This window comes from Microtus pennsylvanicus, chromosome 11, assembly GCF_037038515.1.
Source record: "Microtus pennsylvanicus isolate mMicPen1 chromosome 11, mMicPen1.hap1, whole genome shotgun sequence".
NCBI lineage: Eukaryota > Metazoa > Chordata > Mammalia > Rodentia > Cricetidae > Microtus > Microtus pennsylvanicus.
The window spans coordinates 90,082,760-90,107,683 of record NC_134589.1 but is presented as its reverse complement, the minus strand read 5'-3'; the positions used below and the strand labels follow the sequence as shown (position 1 = coordinate 90,107,683).

Here is a 24,924-nt window from a genome sequence, read left to right as displayed (position 1 = left end):
GTCGCCCCCGCGAGTTGGCTCCCGGCCCGGAGGTCTCCAAGGGCAGCTAGAATTCTTTCGCCAAACTCTATGGAGGCGACGTACCTGCCACCCTAAGTTGTGACTCTTGAGAGCCAGGTGACCCTAAACGAGGCTGCCTGTCTTCCAAACCAGTGGATGTGGCAGCAGGGAAAAACCATGGCTCCTGCCGTTATCACCTGGGGGGGGGGGGGGGGGCTCCTTTTTCCAGAAGAGACCATTTGGGTAGTCTGTGTACCTGGAGCTGAGGTGGGGAGGTCTCACCGCTCTTAGTGCAGGACTGGCCTCCCATCCGCACCTCCAGCCAAGGCGTGAGTGGTACTCTAACCTCCAGGTCTGGGATCCCAGCCTCAGGTTTTGCCAGCAGACCCGCAGTCTCACTTCTAGAAAGGGCCAGTGCTGTGCAATTGTGGCCTTGGGGCACCTACAGTTCCAGCTTGGAAGAAGGAAGTTCAAGTCCCTGGCACCTGCTGAGGGGACCCCCAAGGAAGAGAAGCTACTTTAGTTGCGACTTTATTCTAGTTGTGCTTCGTGGTGTGTGTGTTTGTGTGTGTGTGCGTGCGTGCGTGCGTGCGTGTGTGTGTGCGTGCGTGTGTGTGTGTGTGTGTGTGTGTGTGTTGAGTGGGTGAGGAACTGGCTGCCATTGTTTGCTAAACTCTTCCTTTATTCTGACTGGCACCTGCCCAGAGAAAGACCCTTCCCTATACACCTACGGTGGCTGTCCTCTCCATTGGGGATCCTTCCATTTAGGGTCCCACCTTTTGGGAACGAAGTGTCTAGAAGGCGTAAAGACCCCCGCTGTCTAGTGCACTGTTATAGTGCCATCCATACCATCAAAAGAAGTCTACTTGGCCTAGCTGAGGATGGAGACCAGGCCCACCCTGTGTTCTTCTCAGGGCTGACCCCCAAAGTCTCAGGTCCCAACCCCCTGTGCCTCCATGGACCCATGCTCTCAGGCTTCAACTTTGCTGAGAAAGTATAAAACTGAGTTCTCATTGGGTACCCCAGGCTCTCAGTGCAGCTTCTTCCTGGTCCCCACCCGTGGGGCCATAATATACTTATTCTCAGATCCCTAGACTGCTTGGTCCCTTGGAAGAAAGGAGGTGGAGCTCATCCTGGCTCCACCCACAGTTTGAACCTTCCTCTCACTGGGGTCTCTAGTGACCCCCAGAGGACTGGTAGTCAGCCCTGTTAGTTATGCAGCTATAGGCCTCTATGGGCTGCCAGGAGCTGACCCAGCCCTGCCCAGTACATTGGCACACAAGTGGTACCCTGAGCTCTTCTAGGCTGTGTTCAGAATTGAGGCCAGTACAAGTCATGGGCACACAGGTGGTGCTCCAGGCCCATGCTAGGCCGTTGTTGGGTCATCTTGAAAAACCAGTACATCCTCCAGGTCTTTAGACTCTTCTCAGACTGACTGGTTCACATCCTTGGCCACTAGACACACCCTGAACAGACATGAAGCTGTGACCAGGGCCTCCTTAGGACCAAACAGTAGGAAACTGCTTCCTAGTCCTTGATCTGATAATGCAGAAACCGACAGTTCTTTAAAACTTGAACGGAAACTGTAGATACTGCCTCTCAATTTACCTGTGGGCCACTGGACCTTGTTCAGGTGTGGACCAGTTCCTCCTTCTCTTAACTTTTCTTCCTGCCCCCACCCTCTTTCATGGCTGGTCCAAGTTTTGCCCCAGTCTGCATGACCTTGCCCCGGCCCCGAACTTCCCCATTATTTTGTAAGTTTTGCAGTTCTAGAGGGAGGATCTTATTGGCTAAACTTGCTCCAAGTGCCCATTCCTGGACCAATCCCTCAACAGTCTGGGGAAGGGCTGTTGAGTAGGTCTGTAAACCTCAGCATGGCTTGTGTGTCCTCAGCCCTGGCCTGCTTCTCCTTCTGCCCCTGCACCCGGAGCTGTACATCAGACAGCTGGCAGGGCATCCCCGCCGGCCATGGGAGATTTTTAATTTCTGATACTGGCCTAGAAGAAACAAAATGTGCAGGCAGTCAAGGGTGAACTCAGAGCAGGACTCCTGTGGACTGTCGCCCTGCTCACTATGTGCCCAGGGGCAGGAGAGGGGCTCAGTGGATCCACTTGTCACTCTAGAAGGCTGCTCTCCCAGTAACATGCTCAGGGCACTGGGTCAAGCACCTGGCCTCCCACCCCCTCTTCGTTCAGTGGTCTCAGGGATGCTGTCAGAGCTGGCTGCAGTGGAAATTGCAGTTGGGGTCACAGCTAGTCCCTCAGTAGACCTGTCATCTATAGGGGAGCTGCTGAGGTCAGTTTGTACCCTCTCTGCTGCCCCATGGTCCATCCCTCAGACCTACAGCGGCAGTGTTCCTGCCACACCACGCCTGCAGCCTGCTCCTGTGTCGTGCCATGCTATGCCGAGTCTGCTGCATGCCTCTGGCTCCGGGGAAGGGTGAGAACGCTCCCTCCAGCCCAGCAGCATCTTTGGCGTTTGATGCTCCTTCAGACACTCTGCTGGGATGTTCTCAGTTTGAAAGGATTCTGGAAAGGGTCTGTATTTTAACCCATGCAGTGGAGACCAGCATATATCTGCTTCAGTGTGTCAGACAGGTCTATGCAGAGGCCAGAGATGTGTTGGGAAAAGCCATTGTTTCCACTGCCTTGCACCATTTCCTCTGGGACTCCTGGGTCCCTGGATTTCAAGCTGGATTTCTTCCTTCACCCTATCAGGGTCCTGGGTGGAGCTGACTCCCAACAGTATCCAGAGGGTCTTGGCACTTCCTCCTTGGCACAGGGCAATTGGTGCTTTTGAAGCCAAAGCCAACCTCAGTAGTGTCCTCATGGTGCTCAAGCTGCTTTTCCTGGGTGGAGGCAAACGCCGTGAAGTCCTCCACACAGGTGCAGGCATCTGTGACTGGGATGGTGAAGTCTGGTGACAGAGTGTCAGCATGGGTTAAGCTGGACTTGAAAGGCTCATTCTGACACTAGACACCTGGATCTCCAGCCCCGTGCCTGGTGCTCATCCTGGGGACCCCACACCACCCTGATCTTAGCCACCCTGATCTTAGCCTTTCCCCATCACCTGAGTATTAGCTCCCCAGAAATGAGTCATGAGGGCCTAGATAGAGCAGGTGTTGGCGGGGACTCACTCAGAAACTCACGGGCTACTTGGTTTCTCTGTTCGCCCTGCCAAGTGCCAATTCTCAGATCCAGCAAGGTTTCCTGCCCATCCATGGTGCCCACAGTTTCAACTTTACCAAGCAGAACCCTGTTTCCTGAATAAGCAGTAAAGCAAATGACTTAGAATAAAAATGTAACAAAATAACCTGACAGCCCAAAACCTCTTTTGCCATGATTGAAGGTTCCAGATACCTATCAGTGCCTGGGGCAAATTAAACACACCACTAAATGGCTTTCTGCTGTTTGACTTGCATCTGTTCCCTTAAATGTGGTGAGGGAGGTTTCAGTTAGATCCCACTAGGCCATACACTGTGGTTTGGGCTGTTTGTTATGCAGCATTAGTGGCTGATACAGTGACAGTTCAGCTCTGTGGGCAGAGTCCAGCTCATACCCCGCCCCCTCTCCCCCCCCCCCCCCCCCCCCGGGTTCTGACCTCTGGGCTGGGGCTTTCCAAGAATTCTTCCAGTTTGGAGCACAGCTCACAGCCGTGTTCTGCTGCGGGGCCCTACCCCAGACAGCTTACGGCCATTCTACCTTGAAGTCACAGCTGCTGCTGGTACTCAAGGCCTCATCCCCCTGGGGTGCAGGGGGAGCTGAGGGTGCAGCAGAGGAGGTACAGTAGCCAAGAGAACAGCCGCTGAGTCACAGCTTCAGACCAGCCAGCAAATGGCATGGCACCTGCTCACTGCCGCACCTGCTGGTCTCGGACGGGTTTTGGACAGTGGACAGTGGCGGGGGTGTGTGTGGGAGGGACCAGTCCAACTGACCACTCTTCTAGGCAAAGGCAACAGATGTGGAACCTGCCCCCTTCCACAAGCAGACTTCAAGACATGAAAAATTGGGGTAAATGAAGGGTACACGATTATATTCAGCCAAAGCTGGGTTCTCGGGGAGCCAGAGACAGCTGCGATTGCACATCAGGGACAATAGCCCTGAGACAGTGGGGACTGCTGGGCTGGGGTGCCTGGGGACAGCTGGACAAGGTGCTGACAGGGGGCTCATTCCTCTGTGAAGCCGTTCCGCAGCTGCTGGGAGAGCTGCCAGCTAGCGGGCAGTGTGCCCTGTCCCCATACTCAACTTAGCCACTGGCTGGAGGCTTCAGGCAGCTGGGGCGCAGGACCCAGCTAGGAGTGGGTGTGCACCAAGCCTCCAGAGACACCAGCCGGGTCCTGTGCTGGCAGTCCCTTTTGGGACCCCTCCCCACTTTTCTTTTTTGGGAGCTCTCTGCCAGAGGCCCCAGGGCAGCCCCTCCTCATCTGAGTTCTCTCTGGCCAGCCAGCTTGACTCTTTCTGTAGTTTTTGACTTAAAGTGATGTTTAGAAGCCCGCTTCATGCTGGTGGCCTCTAAGGTGACAGGAGCAAATCTCAGGGTGCCCCTGGGGCCCCCTCCTGTGCATGAGCCTCCAGCTGCTTGGCTCTGTCTAGGTTCTGCTTTCTATGTGGAGGAACTCGTCTGCCAGATGTTCAACACACAGACAAACGTGGTAGAAGCCACGACTTACTCTGACAAGTAGAAACAATGCCTCTGACCGCGAGACATCCCACTTCAGGAGCTCATTCATAGTTTTTGTTTACATTTTTTTTTATTTCATTGAAGTCAGCTATGGCGATACACATCTGTGATTTTGATACTTGGAAGACAAAGGCAGGAGGATGGATTTAAGCTCAAGGCCAGCCTGAGCTACATACTGAGACTTATATTTTTTTTTAAAAGAAGGAAGAAATAAAAGAAAGAAAGTGAAATTCACATAAACTAAAGAATTCAGTGGCATGTAGGGTATCAGCATGGTCATGTATCCATCTAATTTCAAAACTCCCAGAAGGAGTCCCCATATTCCCTTTTTTCTCCCCACCCCTCGAAACCACGAATCCATCTTTCATAATGGAAGTGCCTTTTCTACAGGTTTCCCACAACATGCCTGACTTGTCTCCACTCAAGAATTTAGGGCTCATCCGTATTGTAGTATAATCAACTCCATTCCTCTTTATGGGTGAGTAATATACCAGAGCTGTTTCAGTTTTTAAAACAGTCTTAGTATTTGCAATCCTCCTGCCTCAGCACCACCAGCACTAGGATCACAGGTATGCACCATCATACCCAGCTTCCCAGTGTACTTACTAAATTTGAGCAGAAATGAGCAAGAACGCTAACCCCTTCCTGGCTCAACTCTGCCCTGTGTGACCTGCTTGAAAGTTCCAGACAGCATCCCAAGAAGGCAAGCCAGGGGCAAGAAACTTGAGCCACTGAGGACATGAGTTCCCTGCAGACCCTTCTGCTGGCCTCACCCACTGTGGGCAAACCCAGAGAGGAAGCCTAGAGCTGAGTCCCAGCCCCAGCTGGAGTGCTGGATGCTGGAACAAGAGGCCCATTTTATGCTCTGCACAATGCTCCATTGTGCCCTTCTGCAGGGAGGACAATGTTACCACTGCAAGGGGAAGCTGAGGACAAAGGGCCCTTTGTGAGGATGGTTCCCACCTGAGCAGCAGCACCCAGGATCGTACCTGATGGTGGAGCAGCCCTTCCTCTCCTTCCAGCCCCTGCGTGGAGCTGGCTTCCAGAAATGACCTGGGGAAGCTGTGCAGGCCTGAACTGACTTCCCCAAATGACTCTGCTGGCCCATCCCAAGCCTGACACATGCCAGTGAGGAGAGGCAGGGACAAGGATTCCTAGCGAAAGACCTGGATACAGGATACACAGGTTCCTTCCCTCGATCTCTAAAGTTTGAGACCTTGGGCAGATGCTGGCCCGTGGGAGGCCTGGCAGGTGGGAAGTATTTGTCTTATCCATTGCAACATCTGTAAGGGACATACTTCACAGCTGGGCTCCCAAGGGAGTGTTTCTGAAGAAAAAGAAAAGGAAGCTTAAAAAACCAAACACTTTATGGGATGTATTTATATGCTAGTACTGCAGTATCGGGGAGACTGGAGGCTGGGAAGAGTCCTGGCAGCTGCAGACCAGTCCTTACCCAGGAGAGGTTCACTGTGGGTGTGGAGGTATAAACACTATTGGGTTGTTTGACGAGGCAGGCATTGGTAATTTATATGCCAAAACAGCAGGAGCAAAAATGAGATACTAAAGACAGATTGTTAAAAACAGTAGAGGTAATTCACAAGATAAGGCACAAGATCTCTAAGACATACAGAGTCTGAAAGAGCAATGAAGGAAATCCCGCAACTCCCCCAGCGGTGCCCGAGAGCCCGGTAGTTTGCCGGAGAACCCCTAGGCTGGTGGAACGATTGCCCTGCACACACCCTTCCTCCTGCTGCAGAGCACCTCTCCATTATCATTTGTGTGCAGCCCGAGTGGCCCCTAACATGAAGAAGTAGAGTTGCTATCAAGCCTGTGGCCTGTAATCCCAGCACTGAGGAGGACAGAGTCATGAGGATTGTTTGTTGTCGTCCTGGACTATACAGTTCAAGGCCACTGTGAGCTGCTAAATAAAATAAATAATAAAATATAAAAGCAGAGTTGTAGGTGTGTGCCTCCTTGGGATTCTGCTCAGGCCACTGGTCGGTAAATTCTTGCCTTCTGAGTCCTTGATGGCCCTCTGGCCACATCCATAGCTTGAGACCTCCTAGGAGTGCCACCTAGGTCCACTGGGGTCTTTGGGGACCACAGAAAAGGAGATTTAGCCAGGATAGGAAATTGGAGGCTCCAGTCTGATTTTCAGGTTTGTTCCTGCCAACTGTCGAAAAGTATGCTTCGCGCCTTCCTGGGCGGTGGGCAGCCTGGGAGCTCAGGGTGAAGGGCCTGTTCTGGCGCTGCCACAGGCCTGGTCATCGCTGCTACGGAGTGGGGATCCGCACTCAGAGCGCGGGTGTCTACTGGCTTCTTCACCTGACGCCTGTCCCTCTGCATAAACTGAAGCCTGCACAAAACGCCACCGCTAGGCCAGACCTCCCAGAGAGGGCGTGGCGCGTGGGCTTTGGTTGCAAGTAGGTAGGCGTGTCGACCAGGGGAGCCTGTGTGACTTTCCAGAAGTGTGGGCGGGACCTCCGTGCGCATGCGCCCAGATAGCCTGGTAATGGCTGCGCCCGAGGGGTCGCTGAGGAAACGAAAGGTCGGAAATGTGGATCAGAAGCCAGCGTCGCCACCCACGGCTGCTCGCGATCCCGTGGGCTCTCCAGCCCGGCTGCGCACTGGCACCTTCTGGCTGACCAGAGTCGTGCTCCTGCGGGCCCTCGCTTTCATTTACTGTGAGTGTCCGGTGGGCGCGGGCTATCGCCGGCATCCTGTGACCTGTCCCAATCCTTGCTCGCTTCCGGATTCCCGTTAGCCCCTCTGTACGCTTCTAGGACTCTGCATCACCCCAACCGTGCTGCCTTCTGTGAGCTTCTGGACCTGCCTTCTTACTCCCCACTCCGTGGGTGCCTAAAGTTATGTCAGGTCCCACGGCGTGTCCCTGGGACCTCAACCCCACCTGCCTCGACGCAGCCCCACTTAGCACAGGTTTAGAGGCGAAGGCATCCCCATGTACGCTCCCTCTGCGTTCTCCCTTGGAGTGGCGAGAGACAGTGCTATGAAATTCTGTTCCGAAGACCTAGGGGAGTTGAGGGCCTTTAACCTGCAGCTTAGACGTAGCCTTGTCACTTTTGCCGTGTCAGCCGCCCCCCAATGGACCCAAAGGTGGTGCGGCAGCCCCAACCTGGACAGCTTGGAAGGACGCCTGGCAAAGAGCCAAGGGTCTAGCTAGATTCATTGGCGGGCTGGAAGTGTGTGCTTGCTGCTAAGGTTCAGTCAGGTCTGCTCTGGAGGGACTCCCGGGTTCTGCCTAGGATCTGGCTCTGCAGGCCTTCACAGCCCATTGCAACATCCCACACCCGCCTGAGCCTGAGGAAACCTTAAGGAGCCTCCTTCACTTCAGAAAAAGCAGAACCGAGGGGACTGGTGGTCGTGCTGACTTTTTGTTATTGTTGTTTTGTTTTGTTTTTCGAGACAGGGTTTCTCTGTGTAGCTTTGGAGCCTTTCCTGGAACTCACTCTGTAGACCAGGCTGGCCTTGAACTCACAGAGATCCACTGGCTTTCTCTCTCTCTCTCTCTCTCTCTCTCTCTCTCTCTCTCTCTCTCTCTCTCTCTCTCTCTCGTGCTGGGATTAAAGGTGTGCACCACCACCGCCCCACTTTGTTTGAGACAGGATTTCTCTGCATAGCCTTCGCTGCCCCAGAATTCGCTCTGAAGACCAGGGTGGGCTCAGGCTCACAGAGATCTGCCTGCTGTGTCCCAGAGCACTGGGATTAAAGGCGTGCGCCACCACACTGGGCACTGCTCTTTCTTTTCTCATCTGTTATTCCCACCCATAGAGGAAGTGAGCCAGGAGATGTCATACAGGGCCAGCTCTGAATGGCTCACTATAGTTGAAGCCTAAGCCCCCCAACTGTGGCTGAGAGCCTGTCCTACTTACACAGGGACCAGCCTTCCTGCAGCCATCACACAGAGTTTATGATCAAAACCTGTGGACACCTGGCTGGTGGAAGCATCTGTGGATTCCAAATCCTCACCCTGATTCCTGTTAACTAGAGGGGTGGCCCTGGGACCATGCAAACACTGGTGGACGTGGCCTAGCCTTTTAGTGAGGAGGGGAAGCTAAGAAGTGCTAAGTAAGCCAGGGCAGAGCCGAGCTAGAGTGGCTGTGCTTGACGGGCCAGCCACCCTGCCTGGCTTGTGCATGGTGCACACCGGGCATTTTTAGGAAGAGTCACCTCTGAGGCTTTAGGCTGTGACCATGCGGCTCTCTTGTGGAGGAGAACTAGAGTTCTTAAACAAATAGTCCCTCTGGGGTTGTCTGCCTGGGTTCCACTCATTCTCTAAAGTTAGCAGGAAAAAACACCCAGACTTACGTTGTTCTATGCCACGCAATACTAAGGAATCACGGGGAAGTTGGTTCTGGCACACTCAGAGCAAGATGAAGGGAGTGTTCAAGGCGGATATTGGGAAAAACTGGCCACTGGTGACAGTGTTGAGGATGCTCTCTGCAGATGGGCTCCCAGGCTCTTGGGTGAGCAATGCTGCCTTTGGCCAGTCAGTACAGGAGCTAGAGCTGCAGCCTGAGGCAAGAGGCAGATATCTCCAGCTGCTGCTCAGCGTGTTTAAGTGATGTTCTGTTCTTTCTTACCTCATAGGTACTTGGGGTAGATGCACTTTTTAGGTTTCCCATCTTCCTGTGTCATGGTTTTCATGGTTGTCATTGTTGTTGTTCTGTGCAAGAGGGACCTTGGCGGCAGGTCGGAGGCTAAATACGCCATGCATATAGAACTTATATGGAGAGTTTATTGAGAGAAGAGGGAAGGGAAAGGGGGAGAGAGAGAGAGAGACCTACTTGCCTCTTCAGAACAAAAAGAAGAGAGCAGGAGGAGGTGGAGCTTGTCTCCTAAGGGACCTTTTTGCACCTGACATAGCAGCTATAGGACCCTGGGCTGGCCAGGGTGCTGCCTGAGTGCATCCTACCAGTTGACAGGAGCCAGCATAATGCCTGGATCCTAACAGTGATGGCCCTGGGCAAGCAGCAGTCCTAAATGTAGCTGCTTCTAAAAGGTTCTAGGTCTCACTGGACTATGAGCTACACTCTGGAATCCCTTCAAAGTGGCAGGCTGTCCAGCTATGTCGCCTGAATGTTGAATTGGCAATCCTTCTATGGAAAGACTTAAAATTAAATATAGCCAAGTGCATTCTGAGATGTCCCCCTCTTAGGAAAAGTGGGATCTACAGGTCTTTCCTTATGCATATTGTGTCGAAACCCTGACCCTGGGGTAGGTACATGTCTCAAGTATTGGTCATGTGTGTTCCTTATAGTTGCCTGGTCACCTTTCCTCATTTACATTGGCCAAGCCCAAAAGAAGAAGCAGAAAGCACCTTGAGAGCCTGTCCTCTTGGGTCTGAACATGGGCTGTACCTCTTTAACTTCCTGGGGGCACAAGTCTGGAGTCAGGCTCCTTTTGTCCTACACTGAACTTGGAAGGTAGACACCACCCTCTGCTCCTGGCTCTGAGGGAAAGGTATTTGGGCCTGGAGTGCTAAGGCCTGGGGTTTGGCCACAGTCAGCAAGAGCAGCAGCAGACGGCATTTCAGGGTTGTCTGACAGCATTATAACAGGTTGTCTGAAAAGGAGAAAGAAGAGAGACCTCGTCTTTAGTTTTCTTTCTTCTCTCTTGCACAGATAGACAGACAGACAGACAGATAGACAGACAGACAGACACACACACACACACAGAGAGAGAGAGAGAGAGAGAGAGAGAGAGAGAGAGAGAGAGAGAGAGAGAGAATGAGCATGCTCTGCATATTGAACCTAGGGTCTCTCACTAGGGCACATTCCACTTGGGATGTCGATGTCTTTACAGACCCTCCTTAAAGGTGATTTGGGATTTTCTCCTTGGGAGCTGGGTGTTGACAGAAGTTTCTATCCTGCCTGGTCCCACCGCCATTCAAAACACATAGAGGTCTACATTAATCATAAACTGGTTGGCCTAGTAGCCCAGGCTTATTATTAACTCTTACATCCTACATTAACCCATAATTCTTGTCTGTGTCAGCCACGTGGCTTGGTACCTTTTATCAGTGAGGCATTCTCATTGTGCTTCCTCTGTGTCTGGGTGATGACTGCAGCTGCACCTTTCCTCTTCCCAGAATTTTCTTGTTTTTGTTGCCCTGCCTATACTTCCTGCCTGGCTACTGGCCAATCAGCACTTTATTAAAGCAATACAACTGACAAATCTTTACAGGGTACAAGACCGTTGTCCCACAGCAGCTGGGCATTCCTGAGACTAGGTGCTTGGTTCTGCTTTGAGGTATTGGATATTTGAAGTGTTCTTTCTCTCCCCTCTCAGCTGCTGAAGGAGTTGACAGTCACTCCTTTTGGATAGGTCTTCCTTTTTGCAAGCCCATTTTTGCCATTGTTTCCTGGCACGTAAGGAGTCTCCTGTGCCACTTGCCTTAGGGTCACTTTCTGAAGGTGATGAGCTGGGGGCACCGGGTCTCCTTTCTCGTCTAGGAATTGCACTTTGAGAAGGGCACCCAGTACTGTAGCTCCCAGCCGAGGGCTCTGCATGGAAAGCGGTGTGCCCGGCGCTGTGAGGATGGTGCTTGGGTGAGCTGGCTGAGTAGGGTCCTTCTCCACCCTCTCTGCCTGCCAGTGCCCCTGTGTGCCAATCTGCTGGAGCATCCCATACCTGTGTGTGCACCCATGCACACACCTCCCTGCTGTCTCAGAAGCACCTGGCGCTGCCTATGTAGCTGTGGGCTGTGAGTATCTACTGGAGAGGCAGTGGCAGTTGAACATGGATCCTTCTGCTCTATGGTGAAGGCAGGACCATGGGAAGCCTTGTGCTGGGGCTCTGGTAGTTCCAGGACTCTCCTGGGCTAGAGAATATGTACTTTTATGTCCTGAGTGACTGGTAGCTGACTTTGAAGGAACTAACTTAGCCAGTCAACACACTATGGAGTCACCAAAGCCCAGGACCACCCTGGGGAGCCTATCCCATCAGTTTTTGTCTCTTTGGTTTTCTAGTTGGTGTCTTCCAAATGCTCTCTTGGTTGACCGTGTGGAGCAGTTCTGGCTACATGCTCTGTTAAACATGCCTCCGGTTTGTCCAGTGATTCCTGCTGGCCAGACTCGAGATGATCAGTTTGGGCACGATTCCCCCCTGTGGAGTTTTCTTGTCACACTCACCTGACACCCACACTATCCTGTGTCATCTGGTTAAGGTGTGTCTGCTAATTGTGTTTCCTTGCCGGTCTCTTAGTTTATACTCGAGGGAAGAGGGACCCCATCCCTGATTAAGGAGCGATATTTGCAGTTACTCCTTAGGAGTTCCTCTGGGAGAAAGATGTGGATCCTCGGTGTCTTCACTGAATGGCTGCATTCCTGAGGACTCCTTCCCGTTGGGTTTATACCTGTCTAGGCTCCTGAGCAGTTGGTGCTCTTTGACTGTCTCAGCTGTGGTCACTGGTGACTGTTCCCTCTCATGTGCCCTTCTCAGTGGCTAGGGTCCTCTCACTTTCTAGTTTACAGGTCTGGGTTTCTTCTGGTCTCCTGCCCAGCTCTAGGGTCAATTGCTTTTCTAAGAAGCCCCATTTCTTTGGGTAGAGAATGACATGGGAACCTCGAGGCTGGCTGTTAAGTGTCTGCTGCAACCTTCATGGTGGGCAGAGCTGGTTTTGCTAGAACCAGGGCATGGTGTCCATGTGTGATTGCCTCTGTCTCACTGTGACCACACGAAATGGAGTGTTAGCTTCTGATTGGTACACAGGTCATGCTTAGCCTCAGCTCTGGCTACTGAGGCTGTATGCATCCCTTATCTCTTCCCACACCCTGTGTATGCTCACTTAGACTCGTGGAGACAGAGTACCATCTTGGCATGATTCCTTTGTCCTTGTCCCTGAAGACATCTCAGCATCTCTATCAGGAAGGTCATATCAGCCGTGTTAGGGAGTTGGCCGTTCTAGTCACATTTTACGTCCCCTCGCTTGCCTCAGCTTCCTTTGTTTGTTTCGGTTTTTGATTTTTTGAGACAGAGTTTCTCTGTAGCTTTTGGAGCCTGTCCTGCCTGGAACTCACTGTGTAGACCAGGCTGGCCTCAAACTCACAGAGGTCCACCTGTCTCTACCTCCCAAGTGCTGGGATTAAAGGTGTGCACCACTACTTCCTGGCATTTGTTTTGTTTTTTTGAGTTTGTGTGCTAATGCCGTCTCGTGAATTTTGCTAGATGCGTGGTGCTGTCTGTCACCCTAGCACTGTACAGTGAAGTTCTCCCAGTGAGATGGCCAGGGCTGGAGAGATGGCTCAGTGGTTAAGAATACTACCTGCACCTCCAAAGGTCCTGAGTTCAATTCCCAGCAACCATATGGTGGTTCACAACCATATGTAATGAGATCTGGTGCCCTCTTGAGGAAGAGACCTGGTCAGTCGTCCTCACCAACTTAGACCATGAAACCCATTATGGACAAGTTTAACAGACCCGCCATATACAGGCTGTCCATGCATGCTTTAGCATTGCTAGGGCATAAATTTCAAATTCAAATTTCAAGTAGGCAGCCCCTTCCTGCATTCCCCAAGCCCACTGCAATCAGTGTCAATGACTCTACGTTTTCCAGGATGCCTTGTGAGAGAGCCTTGCAGTCTGCAGCCAGAGTGTAGACTCTTAACTGAACGAGTTGCTTTTACTGCCCATCCATGCTGTTGCTAAATCAGTAGCTCCTGCATTTTTACCCAGAAGTGCCATCCCACTGTCTGAATGGGGCAGTTTTTAGTAATTACTAACAAACTACTCTGAACATGTTGTGGAGGTTTTATGTGAGTGTAAGTCTCCAGTTCACTTGGGAGGATGCCCGAGAGCATCATGGTGGGTTGTGCAGGCTCCATTGGTCTGTGTGTCTTCTACAATAGTGGCTCTGTTGTTTTGCACTTTCACTGCCAAGGTGATGAGCAATCCTGAGGCTTGGGAGCCTCCAGAGCTCTGGCATGGCCAGGTTTTTCCAGACTTTTGCCTTTTGGTTGGTTGGTTGGTTGGTTGGTTGGTTGGTCAGTTGGTCAAAAACCTGTTTCATGTATCCCGGCTAGCCTTGAACTTGCTATAGTTGAGGATGACTTTGAACTGCCAATCTTCCTACCTCTGTCTTCCAAGTGCTGAGATTATGAGCATGCACCACCATGCCCAGAACCTCACCAGTCTTACTGGTATTCCCCAGTGATGGTGGCACTGCACATATTTTCCCAGCTGCTTGTCAGATGTGTTTGTGTGCGGCAGACAGTCTCAGTACCTCTTCACATCTTTTACCCCCTTTGGGTTTTCTTGCTGAGGTTTTAGGAATTCTTTAAGGCGAATCCTTTATCAGATGCGTAGTTGCAAGCATATCCCTCCAGTCTGTGCCTCATCTTTTCATTTTCTTTGAAGTTTCTTTTGCAAATTTAAGGTGGTTTTTTTTTTCCCATGAAGTCCATGGACTAAGTATTTTATCTAAAATCTTTCTACTAAACTCAAGTCATATAGGCTATCCCTTCCTTCCCTTCTTTCTTTTCTGTTTTTGAACCCACAAGTCAGTGCCATGAGTGCTGGGATGACAAGCGTGAGCTGCCAGGCCCAGCCTCGATTTTCCTTTATATTTGCTTCTAATAGTTTGACTTTTATCTATACCACATTTAGTCTGTGGACCTTTGGATTAATTTTTACGTAAGGTGTGAAGTCTGAGGCCATCTTTTTTGCACATGGATTTGGTATTAGCTTGCTTTTGGTCCTATCATATGGGTCTGAGTATGGATGTGCACTTGCTCAGTTTGGAGCTTGAGGTACATACACCATGGTGGTAGCTCTGATGAGCCCTCTGCTAAGTCATCTTTTAAAGGATGGCACCTTGATGGCATCAGTGAGCTGACTCAAGATGATGGAGTGGGGTAGTCTCGAGACCTGCTGCCAGGTCCCCCATCTGAAAGGCCCTCCAACGCTGCCACACTGAGGAATAGGCCTGCGTGACCCCCAGGCTCCCAATCTACTCAGGAGATCTTGTCTTTTCCTCCTTCTTATTTAAATCCATGTGTGTCTCTCTTAGGGTCCTTTTTGTTGTCTAGGTTCTCTGGGGTTGTGAACTAACTGTATGTTGCTTTTTCTTTGCTTTATGTCTAAACGCCACTTATGAGTGAGTAAATATTATATTTGTCTTTCTGGGTCTGGCTTACCTCACTCAATATGGTTTTTTTCTAGATTCATCCATTTGCCTGCAAATTTCAAGATACCATTACTTTTCACTGCTTTGTAGTACTCCATTGTGTAAATGTGCCACATTTTCTTTATCCATTCTTCAGTTGAGGGACATCTAGGTTGTTTCAGGTTCTGACAAACAATGCTGCTATGAACAGAGCTGAGCACATGTCCTTGTGGTATGATTGAGTATCCTTTGGATATATACACAAAAATTATATTGCTGGATCTTGAGGTAGATTGTTTCCTAATTATCTGAGAAATTGCTATACTAATCTCCAAAGCGGCTATACCAGCTTGTACCCCTACTAGCAATGGAGGAGTGTTCCCTTTACTCCGTATTCTCTCCAACATAAGTTATTATCAGTGTTTTTGATCTTAGCCATTCTGACAGGTATAAGATGGAATCTCAGAGTTGTTTTGATTTGCGTTTCTCTGATGACTAAGGATGTTGAGCATTTCCCTAGGTGTCTTTCAGCCATTTGAGATTTGTCTATTTAAAGTTCTCTGTTTAGGTATGTACCCCATTTTTTTATTGGATTATTTGTTATTTTGATGTCAAGTTTCTTGAGTTCTTTGTATATTTTGGAGATCAGTTCTCCATCCAATGTGGGGTTGGTGAAGATCTTCTCCCATTCGATAGGCTACCGTTTTGTCTTGTCGATTGTGTCCTTTGCTTTACAGAAGCTTCTCAGTTTCAGGAGGTTCCATTTATTAATTGTTTCTCTCAGTGTCTGTGCTACTGTATTATATTTAGGAAGTGGTCTCCTGTGCCAATACTTTCAAGTGTACTTCCTATTTTCTTCTTTATGAGGTTCAGTGCGGTTGGTTTTATGTTGAGGTCTTTGATACATTTGGACTTGAGTTCTGTTCATGGGGGATAGATACGGATCTATTGTATTCTTCTACATGTTGATATCCAGTTATGCCAGCACTGTTTGTTGAATATGCTTTATTTTTTCCATTTTATATTTTTAGCTTCTTTGTCAAAAATCAGGTATTTGTAGGTGTGTGGATTGATATACGGGTTTTGGTTCAATTTCATTGGTCCTCCTGTCTGTTTTTATGTCAAAACTTGGCTGTTTTCATTACTGTAGCTCTGTAATAGAGTTTGAAGCCAGGGATTGTGATGCCTCCAGAAGTTCCTTTGTTGTACAGGATTGTTTTGGCTATCCTGTTTATTTTTCCCTCCATATGAAGTTGAGTACAGTTCTTTCGAGGTCTTTGAATAATTTTGCTGGTATTTTGATGGGCATTGCGTTGAATCTGTAAGATTGCTTTTGGTAAGATTGCCATTTTTACTATATTTATTCTACCTACCCAAGAGCATGGGAGATCTTTCTCATTTTCTGGTATCTAATTCAATTTCTTTCTTCAAAGACTTAAAGTTCTTGTCATATAGGTCTTTCGCTTGTTTGGTTAGAGTGTCCAAAAATATTTTATGATTTTTTTTTGGTGGCTATTGTGAAGGATGATGTTTCTCTGATTTCTTTCTCAATCTGTTTATCATCTGTATAAAGGAGAACTACTGAGATATATATATATATATATATATATATATATATATATATATATATCAATCATATATCATATCATATCCTTCTATATTACTGAAAGTGTTTTTCAGCTGTAGGGATTTCTTTTTTTTAATATTTATTTATTTATTATGTATACAATATTCTGTCTGTGTGTATGTCTGCAGGCCAGAAGAGGGCACCAGACCTCATTCCAGATGGTTGTGAGCCACCATGTGGTTGCCGGGAATTGAACTCAGGACCTTTGGAAGAGCAGGCAATGCTCTTAACCACTGAGCCATCTCTCCAGCCCCCAGCTGTAGGGATTTCTTGGTAGAATTTTTTGGGTCACTTATATATACTATCATATCATCAGCAAATAGTGAGTTTGACTTCTTCTTTTCCGATTTGTTTCCCCTGGATCTCCTTTTGTTGTCTTATTGCTCTAGCTAGGACCTCAAGAAATATATTGAATAGATATGGAGAGAGTGGACAACCTTGTTTTCTTCCTGATTTCAGAGGGATTGCTTTGAGCTTCTCTCCATTTAGTTTGATGTTGGCTGTTGGCTTGCTGTATATTGCCTTTATTATGTTTAGGTATGTTTCTTGTATCCCTGCTCTCTCCAAGACTTTTATCACGAACAGGTGTTGAATTTCGTCAAAGGCTTTTTCAGCATCTAATGAGATGATCATGTATTTTTTTTCCAGTTTGTTTATATGGTGGATTATATTGACAGATTTTCATATGTTGAACCATCCATAAATCACTGAGATGAAGCCTACTTGGTCATGGTAGATGATTTTTCTGATGTGTTCTTGGATTTGGTTTGCCAGTATTTTATGGAATATTTTTGCATCAGTGTTCATGAGGGAGATGTAATTGGTCTGTAATTCTCTTTCTTAGTAATGTCTTTGTGTGGTTTGGGTGTCAGGGTAACTATAACTTTGTAAAAGGAGTTTGGCAATGTCCCTCTGTTTCTATTGTGTGGAACAATTTGAGGAGTATTGGTATTAGTTCTTCTTTGAAAATCTTGTAGAATTCTGCACTGAAACCATCTGGTCCTGGGATTTTTGGGATTTTGTTGGGAGACTTTTGATAACTGTTTCTATTTCCTTAGTGGTTATAAGTCTACTTAATTTGCTTATCTGGTCTTGATTTAATTTTGGTGATACTTACCCAGAAAATTGTCTATTTCCTTTAAGTTTTCCAGTTTTGTGTAGTACATGTTTTTAAAGTATGACCTGATGATTCTATGGATTTCCTGTGTCTGTTGTTATATTCCCCTTTTCATTTCTGGTTTTATTAATTTGGATATTCTCTCTCTGCCATTTGGTTAGTTTGGATAAAGGTTCGTCTATTTAGCTGATTTTCTCAAAGAACCAGCTCTTCTTTATTTGTTCATAAGAACACAGTTGACTCTTCTGTTCTGACCTTGTGTTCCATCCCATGATCTAGATAAACTCACTTATTAGTTCTGAAAGTTGCCAGTTTTATCTTGTTTTTGTAGGGCCTTTTGGTTTTCCTGCATAGACCGTCATTTGCTAATAAAGACATTTCTTCCTTCCCTGTCTGGCCTTTATTTCACTCCCTCTCCTTTTGTCTCTTCATTCTGTCCCTCCCCCCACCCAACATACATATTTGGCACACACAATGAGGATACCCCAAGAAGTGAAAGTGCCCTGTAGAGGGCGGATCCTAGAAATGACTCAGAAGTCTGAGCTTGGATTGGACTGTTACAGCGGCTGGCCCTGGGAAGCAGTGCTATTGATGGAGCCAGGTCACTAGGATATTCCACGATGACTAATCCTGAGTGCTCACACATAACCAGGCACAGGCTTACATAAGCAATGTCAATCATGTAAAAGCAGACATAGTGCACACAGCATGCTTTTTCCAGAGCCCCCAAGATCCTGAGCAAGTGTCTGAGGCTTGTGTGAAACTTGAGTGCTGTGTTACTTTTCCACTGTGATGAAACATTGTGAGCAAGGCAGCTTAGAGAAGGAAGAGAGATAAGAATCCATGGTGGTGGGGAGGCGTGACAGCACAGGGCAGGCATGGCAGCAGGAACAAGAAGCTGAGCGTTCACATTATCAGTGACAAGCCAGAAGCAGAGAGCGTGAACTGGAAATATGGGAGCCTTTTAATCTCAGAGCCCCTCCCTGCTGGCATGCTTTCTCCAACGAGGCTGTGCCACCTAGAACTCCCTAAATGGCACCCAAAACTGGGAACTGTGTGTTCCAATGCCTGAGATTATAGAGGACATTTCTCACTCAAACCACACAGGTGCCAAACCATGTGTGCTGCCTCCGGTGGGAAACATGCTTTGCCCATGAGAACCGTTCCTGCTTGTATCTGCTTAAGTCCACGGGGCCGTTTCCTGGTTGCGTCCGGCCCTGGTTTTTATTGTCAGTTTGACTTAACCTAAAGTCCCCTGGAAAGAAGTAATCTCAGTTGAAGAATTGCTCCATTTGACTGAACTGTGGGCATGGCTGTGGGACATTGTCTTTGATTAGGAGGGCCCAGCCTGCTGGAGGTGGTACCATCCCTAGGCAAGTGGTCCTGGGCTGTACTGGAAAGCTAGCTGAGTGTGAGCCAGTAAGCAACGTTCCTTTGTTGTTTCTGCTTGAGTTTTTGCATGATGGCCGGTGACCTGGAGGTGTCAGCTAAAGTAAGTCCTTTCCTCCCTTAAGTTACTTTGGGTCATAGTGTTTATCACAGCAAGAGAGAAACTGAACCGCAGCCTACAGAATGAGAGAAGATCTTCACCCACCCCACATTGGATGGAGAACTGATCTCCAGAATACACAAAGAACTCAAGAAACTTGACATCAAAAGAATGCTCCAATAAAAAAAAATGGGGTACAGACCTAAACAGAGAACTCATGACAAACGAATCTCAAATGGCTGAAAGACACCTAGGGAAATGCTCAACATCCTTAGTCATCAGAGAAACGCAAATCAAAACAACTCTGAGATTCCATCTTACACCTGTCAGAATGGCCAAGATCAAAAACAATGATAATAACTTATGTTGGAGAGAATACGGAGTAAAGGGAACACTCCTCCATTGCTAGTGGGGGTACAAGCTGGTATAGCCGCTTTGGAGATTAGTATAGCAATTTCTCAGATAATTAGGAAACAATCTACCTCAAGACCCAGCAATACCACTTTTGTGTATATACCCAAAGGATGCTCAATCACACCACAAGGACATGTGCTCAGCTGTGTTCATAGCAGCATTGTTTGTCAGAACCTGAAACAACCTAGATGTCCCTCAACTGAAGAATGGATAAAGAAAATGTGGCACATTTACACAATGGAGTACTACAAAGCAGTGAAAAGTAATGGTATCTTGAAATTTGCAGGCAAATGGATGAATCTAGAAAAAACCATATTGAGTGAGGTAAGCCAGACCCAGAAAGACAAATATAATATTTACTCACTCATAAGTGGTGTTTAGACATAAAGCAAAGAAAAAGCAACGTACAGTTAGTTCACAACCCCAGAGAACCTAGACAACAAAGAGGGCCCTAAGAGAGACATACATGGATCTAAATAGGAAGGAGGAAAAGACAAGATCTCCTGGGTAAATTGGGAGCATGGGAGTCACAGGAGAGGCTAGAAGGGGAGAGGGGAAGAAGGGAGTGGAGTAGAGAAAAATGCATAGCACAATAAAAACAATTTTAAAAAACAAAAAAATCAAAAACTTAAAAAAGATAAAAAGAGAAATGGGCCTTGTTCTCTCATATCTATGGCGCTGTTTCCTTGTATACACCCTATGTTCATAGAACTGTAGCCTCTTTATATCCCATAAGCCCAGAGGGGCTTTCTGTACCAATGGGGGCCTGTCCTTTCCTGCGTCCCCTTTGTCCCTGTGGCCTATTCCTACCTGTGTCAATCTTTCTCCTGAGGGCCAATGAGGCATTTCCTTTTCCCACAGGAACCCAGTTCTGCCTTTGTCCCCTGAGCCCATGGAGCCGTGATTTTTTTCCTACTCACGACTGCATTTGTCTGTCTTCCAGTTGTGGCCTTCTTGGTGGCGTTCAATCAGAACAAGGCCCTCATCGGTGACCGGGGCCTGCTGCCCTGCAGACTGTACCTGAAGAATGTCCAGCAGTACTTCCAGGGCAGGGCTGGCTGGGATGCCTGGAGCTCCACTCCAACCGTCCTGTGGCTGTTGGACTGGTCAAACATGAACTTCAACCTGGACCTTCTTGCTCTGCTGGGGCTGGGCCTCTCCTCTTTTGTCCTGGTGACTGGCTGTGCCAACATGATCCTCATGGCTACCCTCTGGGCCCTCTACATGTCCCTGGTCAACGTAGGGCAGATCTGGTAAGTAGAGCCTGCTGCTTAGCCCTGTGGATCTATACCTACGTCCTGGCCACTCAGGTGCCAGGGTGAACTTGTTGAGCGCTTAGGCCTTGGTAGAGGTTACTCTTACCACCCAACCAAACTCTGGCTTTTGTCTCTGGGGAATAAAATGTATGATTGTGCCTGGAGACATACATCCCCTTGAGAACATGCTGCCGGTTCACTCGAGCCATGAGGTTTGAAGAGATGGAGACAGCAAGCATTGCGCAGCCAGAGGGAGCATGGAGTTTGAGAAACTTGACTTTGAAACACCACCCTTCTTCCCTTATGGAAAAGAGTCTTGCCAGCCTATGCCAGATGCCACACTGTGGCAATGGCTCAAACCTTGCCCTAATGGTGACCTGTAGATCGAGAAGTGTTGATGGAGTTTATAGGACCACCAAGGCCAGAGAGATTATGGACCAAAGAAGAGCATGTTGGAGAAGTCAGTGGACATGGAATCAGTGTCTCTGTGGACATGTGGGAAGTGGATGAGGGGCTTAGTACTTGTATTAATTATTTTTCTCCTTACAAAAGCAACTTAAGAAAGTGGTGTGGGAAGGCCAGATGGAACTGTCACCCCACCATCTCAGCTAGGCTGGCCAGCAAGACCCTGGGAGCCACCTGTCTCAGAGTGCTGGGTTATAGACACACAAAGCCACACCCAGCTTTGACTTAGGTCCTCATGCTCTTACCCATGAACCATCTCTCCATCCTCACCCATGGCCCTCTCCTGTTCTTTGTCCAGAGACATTGCTCACATAGGGTATTTCTTGGGTTAGCAGTGAATATGAGTGAGCAAGTGTGCTCTTCACATAAATATGTCCTCTATGGACATGTGGTAGTGTGCTCACGGATGTTCCTACTGCTTCCAGCATCTGGTAAAACAAAGAAATACAACCAAGCCCCCGGCATTATTATTTTATCAGAGAACAATATGTACTCTCCCAGGCTGGGAATCATTGTTAGCGTTTCAGAACCACCAGGTTATGGGCCCACTCCCCATGGCAAATCTCAGGCTCTTACCTTTCTTCCTTCTTTCCTTCCTTCCTTCCTTCCTTCCTTCCTTCCTTCTTTCTTTTTTTCTTTCTTTCTTGAGCGGGGAGAGGTGGTTTTAAGACAGAGTTTCTCTGTGTTGCTTTGGAGCCTGTCCTGGAACTAGCTCTTGTAGACCAGGCTGGCCTCAGACTGACAGAGAGCTGCCTGCCTCTGCCTCCCGAGAGCTGGGTTTAAAGGCTTGCGCCACCACCGCCCGGCTTCAGGCTCTTACCTTTGATTTGCACACATTCCATCCAGTTTTTCCTCTTTATTGAGATGCAATTCATACACTGTAAACTTTAACTACTTACTGTGTACAGGTCAAGCTGAGTATGGCAGTATGCGCTGTAATCCCAGCACTAGGGAGGCTCAGGTCAGGCAGGAGAGCTGCACAGGAAGTTCCAGTATACCCTGGCTTAGAAAGCAAAACTGACTCAGAATGGAGTAAACAAACAAACAATAAACTTTACAAGTCCATGGTTTTGTGTATTCAGGATTCTAAAAATCTTGCCATGAAGTTTGAACCATTCTCATCACCACAAGAGAACCCTGTGTCTTAGCCCACAGCTCACTCCTTCAACAGCCCTTCGCTTCACACTTACACCCATGGCGCTTAAATGCCCCAGGCAGTTCCTGTGAACAAAGCCCCATAGTGTGCGGCTTTGTGTCTGGCTTCACCCCACCCCAGCATGGTGTTTTAGGGTTCATCACGTGTGGTTTGTACTGCTATGTCTTTCACGATATAGGAGTCCATGTTTGATATAGATGACGGCGGGGCTGGGGACACTGGGATGCCACTCAGTGGCAGAGTGCTTGCCTAGTGTCTCAGTCACTGTTCTATTGCTGTAAAGACACGCCATCACCATGGCAACTCTTCTAAGAGAAGGCATTTAACTGCTTACAGTTTCAGGTTTAGCCAATGTCGTTATGATGGGAAGCCTGGTGGCACGTAGCTGAGAGCTACATCCTGATTTATAGGCAGGGAGTGAGAGACTGACCGGCATGGGCCTTTGGAACCTTAAAGCCTACTCAAGTAACCCTAGTGACAGTTTCTCCAGCAAGGCCATGCCTTCTAGTCCTTATAATCCTTCCCAGTATCGCTGCTCCCTAGTGACTAAACATTCAAATATATAAGCCTGCGGGGCCATTCTCATTCAGACCACCACACCTGGCATGTGTGATGCTCAGGGTTCCATAGGCGGAGCACCAAGCGTCTGTCCAGTGTGACTTCAAAGTAACGGAAACGGGCAAAGGAACCTGCTGCGTTCCTTTGACATAGCCCCTCTTCCAGTGGTTATGTCAAGGCACCCCTGAGCTTCGGCTCCTAGGGTAGAACATTTGCAGTGGCGATTGATCACAATCAGTTTTTACTCAGGAAAAAAACAAATCGTGCATCTGCTCACTCTACAGTGTCTTTTGCTGGCCAATGAACCTTCTCTCACCCAGCATTGCCTATGCAGTGCCTGATGGCTGGTCCTCCTGGAGGCCCTCCCAGCAGTGCTCCATGCCCCATGCTGCCCTGAGCTCACAAGTGGGTTCCGTTCTGTGGATAAACATGATAGTTTAACATATAACACCAAGCCAACATTTTAATGTTTTTCTTTTTTGTGTGTGTTTTAGGTATTCTTTTGGTAAGTGACAATCATGCAGAAAAAAAACCCTGCGAGGGCTTGCCTTGTATGTTGGGGTATGTATATCTGCATTTCGGGGGGTTTATCTCACTGTTGAAATACTTGCTGCTATCTCATTCCTGCTGGCTCTCTGGGCATGGGGTGGTTACAGAGTTTGTTAGCAGGCTGGCAAGGCCTGGAGGTCTGCTCTAGGAGAAGGGAATTGGCTAGGGTGGGTTGGGACTGGGGGCTTCCAGGTGAGGTCCTGGGGTGCCTGTAGCACCTGCACTCCATAATAATAGAGATGCTGGGGGATGGAGAGATGGCTCAGAGGTTAAGTGCACTTACTGTTTTTGTAGAGGAGATGGGTTTGGTTTCCAGCACCTACATGGAAGCTAACTACCACCTTTAACTCCAGTTACAGGGGATCTAATGTCTTCTAGCCTCTGCAGGCACTGCATGTATGTGGTACACAGAGAATGCATACAAGCAAAACACTCATACTTGTAAAATAAAAATAAGTAAATGTTGGGGGAAAGTGGCTGCTGTGGTAGTACCTGCTTATAATCCCAACACAAGGGAGACAGAGGCAGGCAGAGCTCCATGAGTTTGAGAACACCTTGGTCTCCATAGCAAATTCCAGTTCACCCAAGACTATGTAGTAAGACCCTGTCTCAAAAGGATAAAAAAAAAATGGAGACACTGAGAAGAGTGATGACCAGAGAAGGCACTTAGAAAAAGTGCAGCAGGTTCCATGTGCGTCTCATAGTGTCCTGTGGCCTGCACATCGGTGTGTGCACATCGGTGCATCACAGAAAAGGGCAGGGTAGAGAGCACTGTCCAGGGCACTGGTGCTGACTAGAGAAGCATTTCAGATCCTCCCAGCCCATGCCAGGTGACAGTCACTGGAGTGTGGCAGCGGGCAGCCCCCAAGTAGCAGAGAAGCCTAAGAATCTGGGAACTTATGTCTGTCAGTTGACCAAACTCTAAAGTTCTGCCACAGAACACGATGAAACTGGTCTGGGGAGGGGGAGGGACAGGAGTGCCTTTACTGCCATGCAGTTCTGAGGCCTAAGGACCCCACAGGAGGCACCTTGGCCCAGCTTCAGCCCCTCTGTGCTGTGTGTGTGTATCTGGGCCCACACTCTGGGCTTACCTCGTGTAGCTTCAGCCATGAGGCCTGAGTACCAAGTTCCTGTGCTCTTAGTCTCGCATACTGAGTGCTCCCCGCTGCGCTGAAAAGGGAGGTCCACGGGCAAACATGAGGGCATGTCTGCTGCCCCTATAAATGTTTCCCTTCATCTTTAGTTCCCTGAGTAGGCAGATACCTGTGTAGGGCAAAGCTGTTCCAATGTGCTGATAGGGCCTTTCCCACACAGTTGCGGGCAGTGTCAGTGTGGCTGCCCAGCGCACAATGGGTCCAGCACATTCGTATCTGCGCCTTGTTTCTTGTATCAAAGTCCTCCAGAGAACCCTGTGTTCTCCAGTGCTTCAGGGAACAAACCTTCTTTTCTTAGTGAATTTTGCTAATCTGAAACTGCAACAAGATTGCTTT

The 24,924-nt window shown here is 48.6% G+C and overlaps 1 protein-coding gene across 4 annotated transcripts in view; it reads left to right on the top strand.

Moving 5' to 3' along the window:
• The first annotated feature begins 7,136 nt into the window (after window positions 1–7,136).
• The window catches only part of Lmf1 (lipase maturation factor 1), a 91,787-nt gene continuing 73,999 nt past the window's right edge, over window positions 7,137–24,924 (top strand). The window contains exons 1-3 of one of the 4 annotated variants that reach the window (XM_075941478.1): window positions 7,168–7,364; window positions 20,394–20,703; window positions 23,380–23,446. In XM_075941478.1, the coding sequence (XP_075797593.1) occupies window positions 23,404–23,446 (43 nt within the window). In that variant the 5' untranslated portion in view covers window positions 7,168–7,364; window positions 20,394–20,703; window positions 23,380–23,403. Of the gene's footprint in view, window positions 7,365–20,393; window positions 20,708–23,379; window positions 23,447–24,924 lie in introns of those variants that run through there. The other 3 variants (XM_075941477.1, XM_075941479.1, XM_075941480.1) reach the window with 3 other exon arrangements.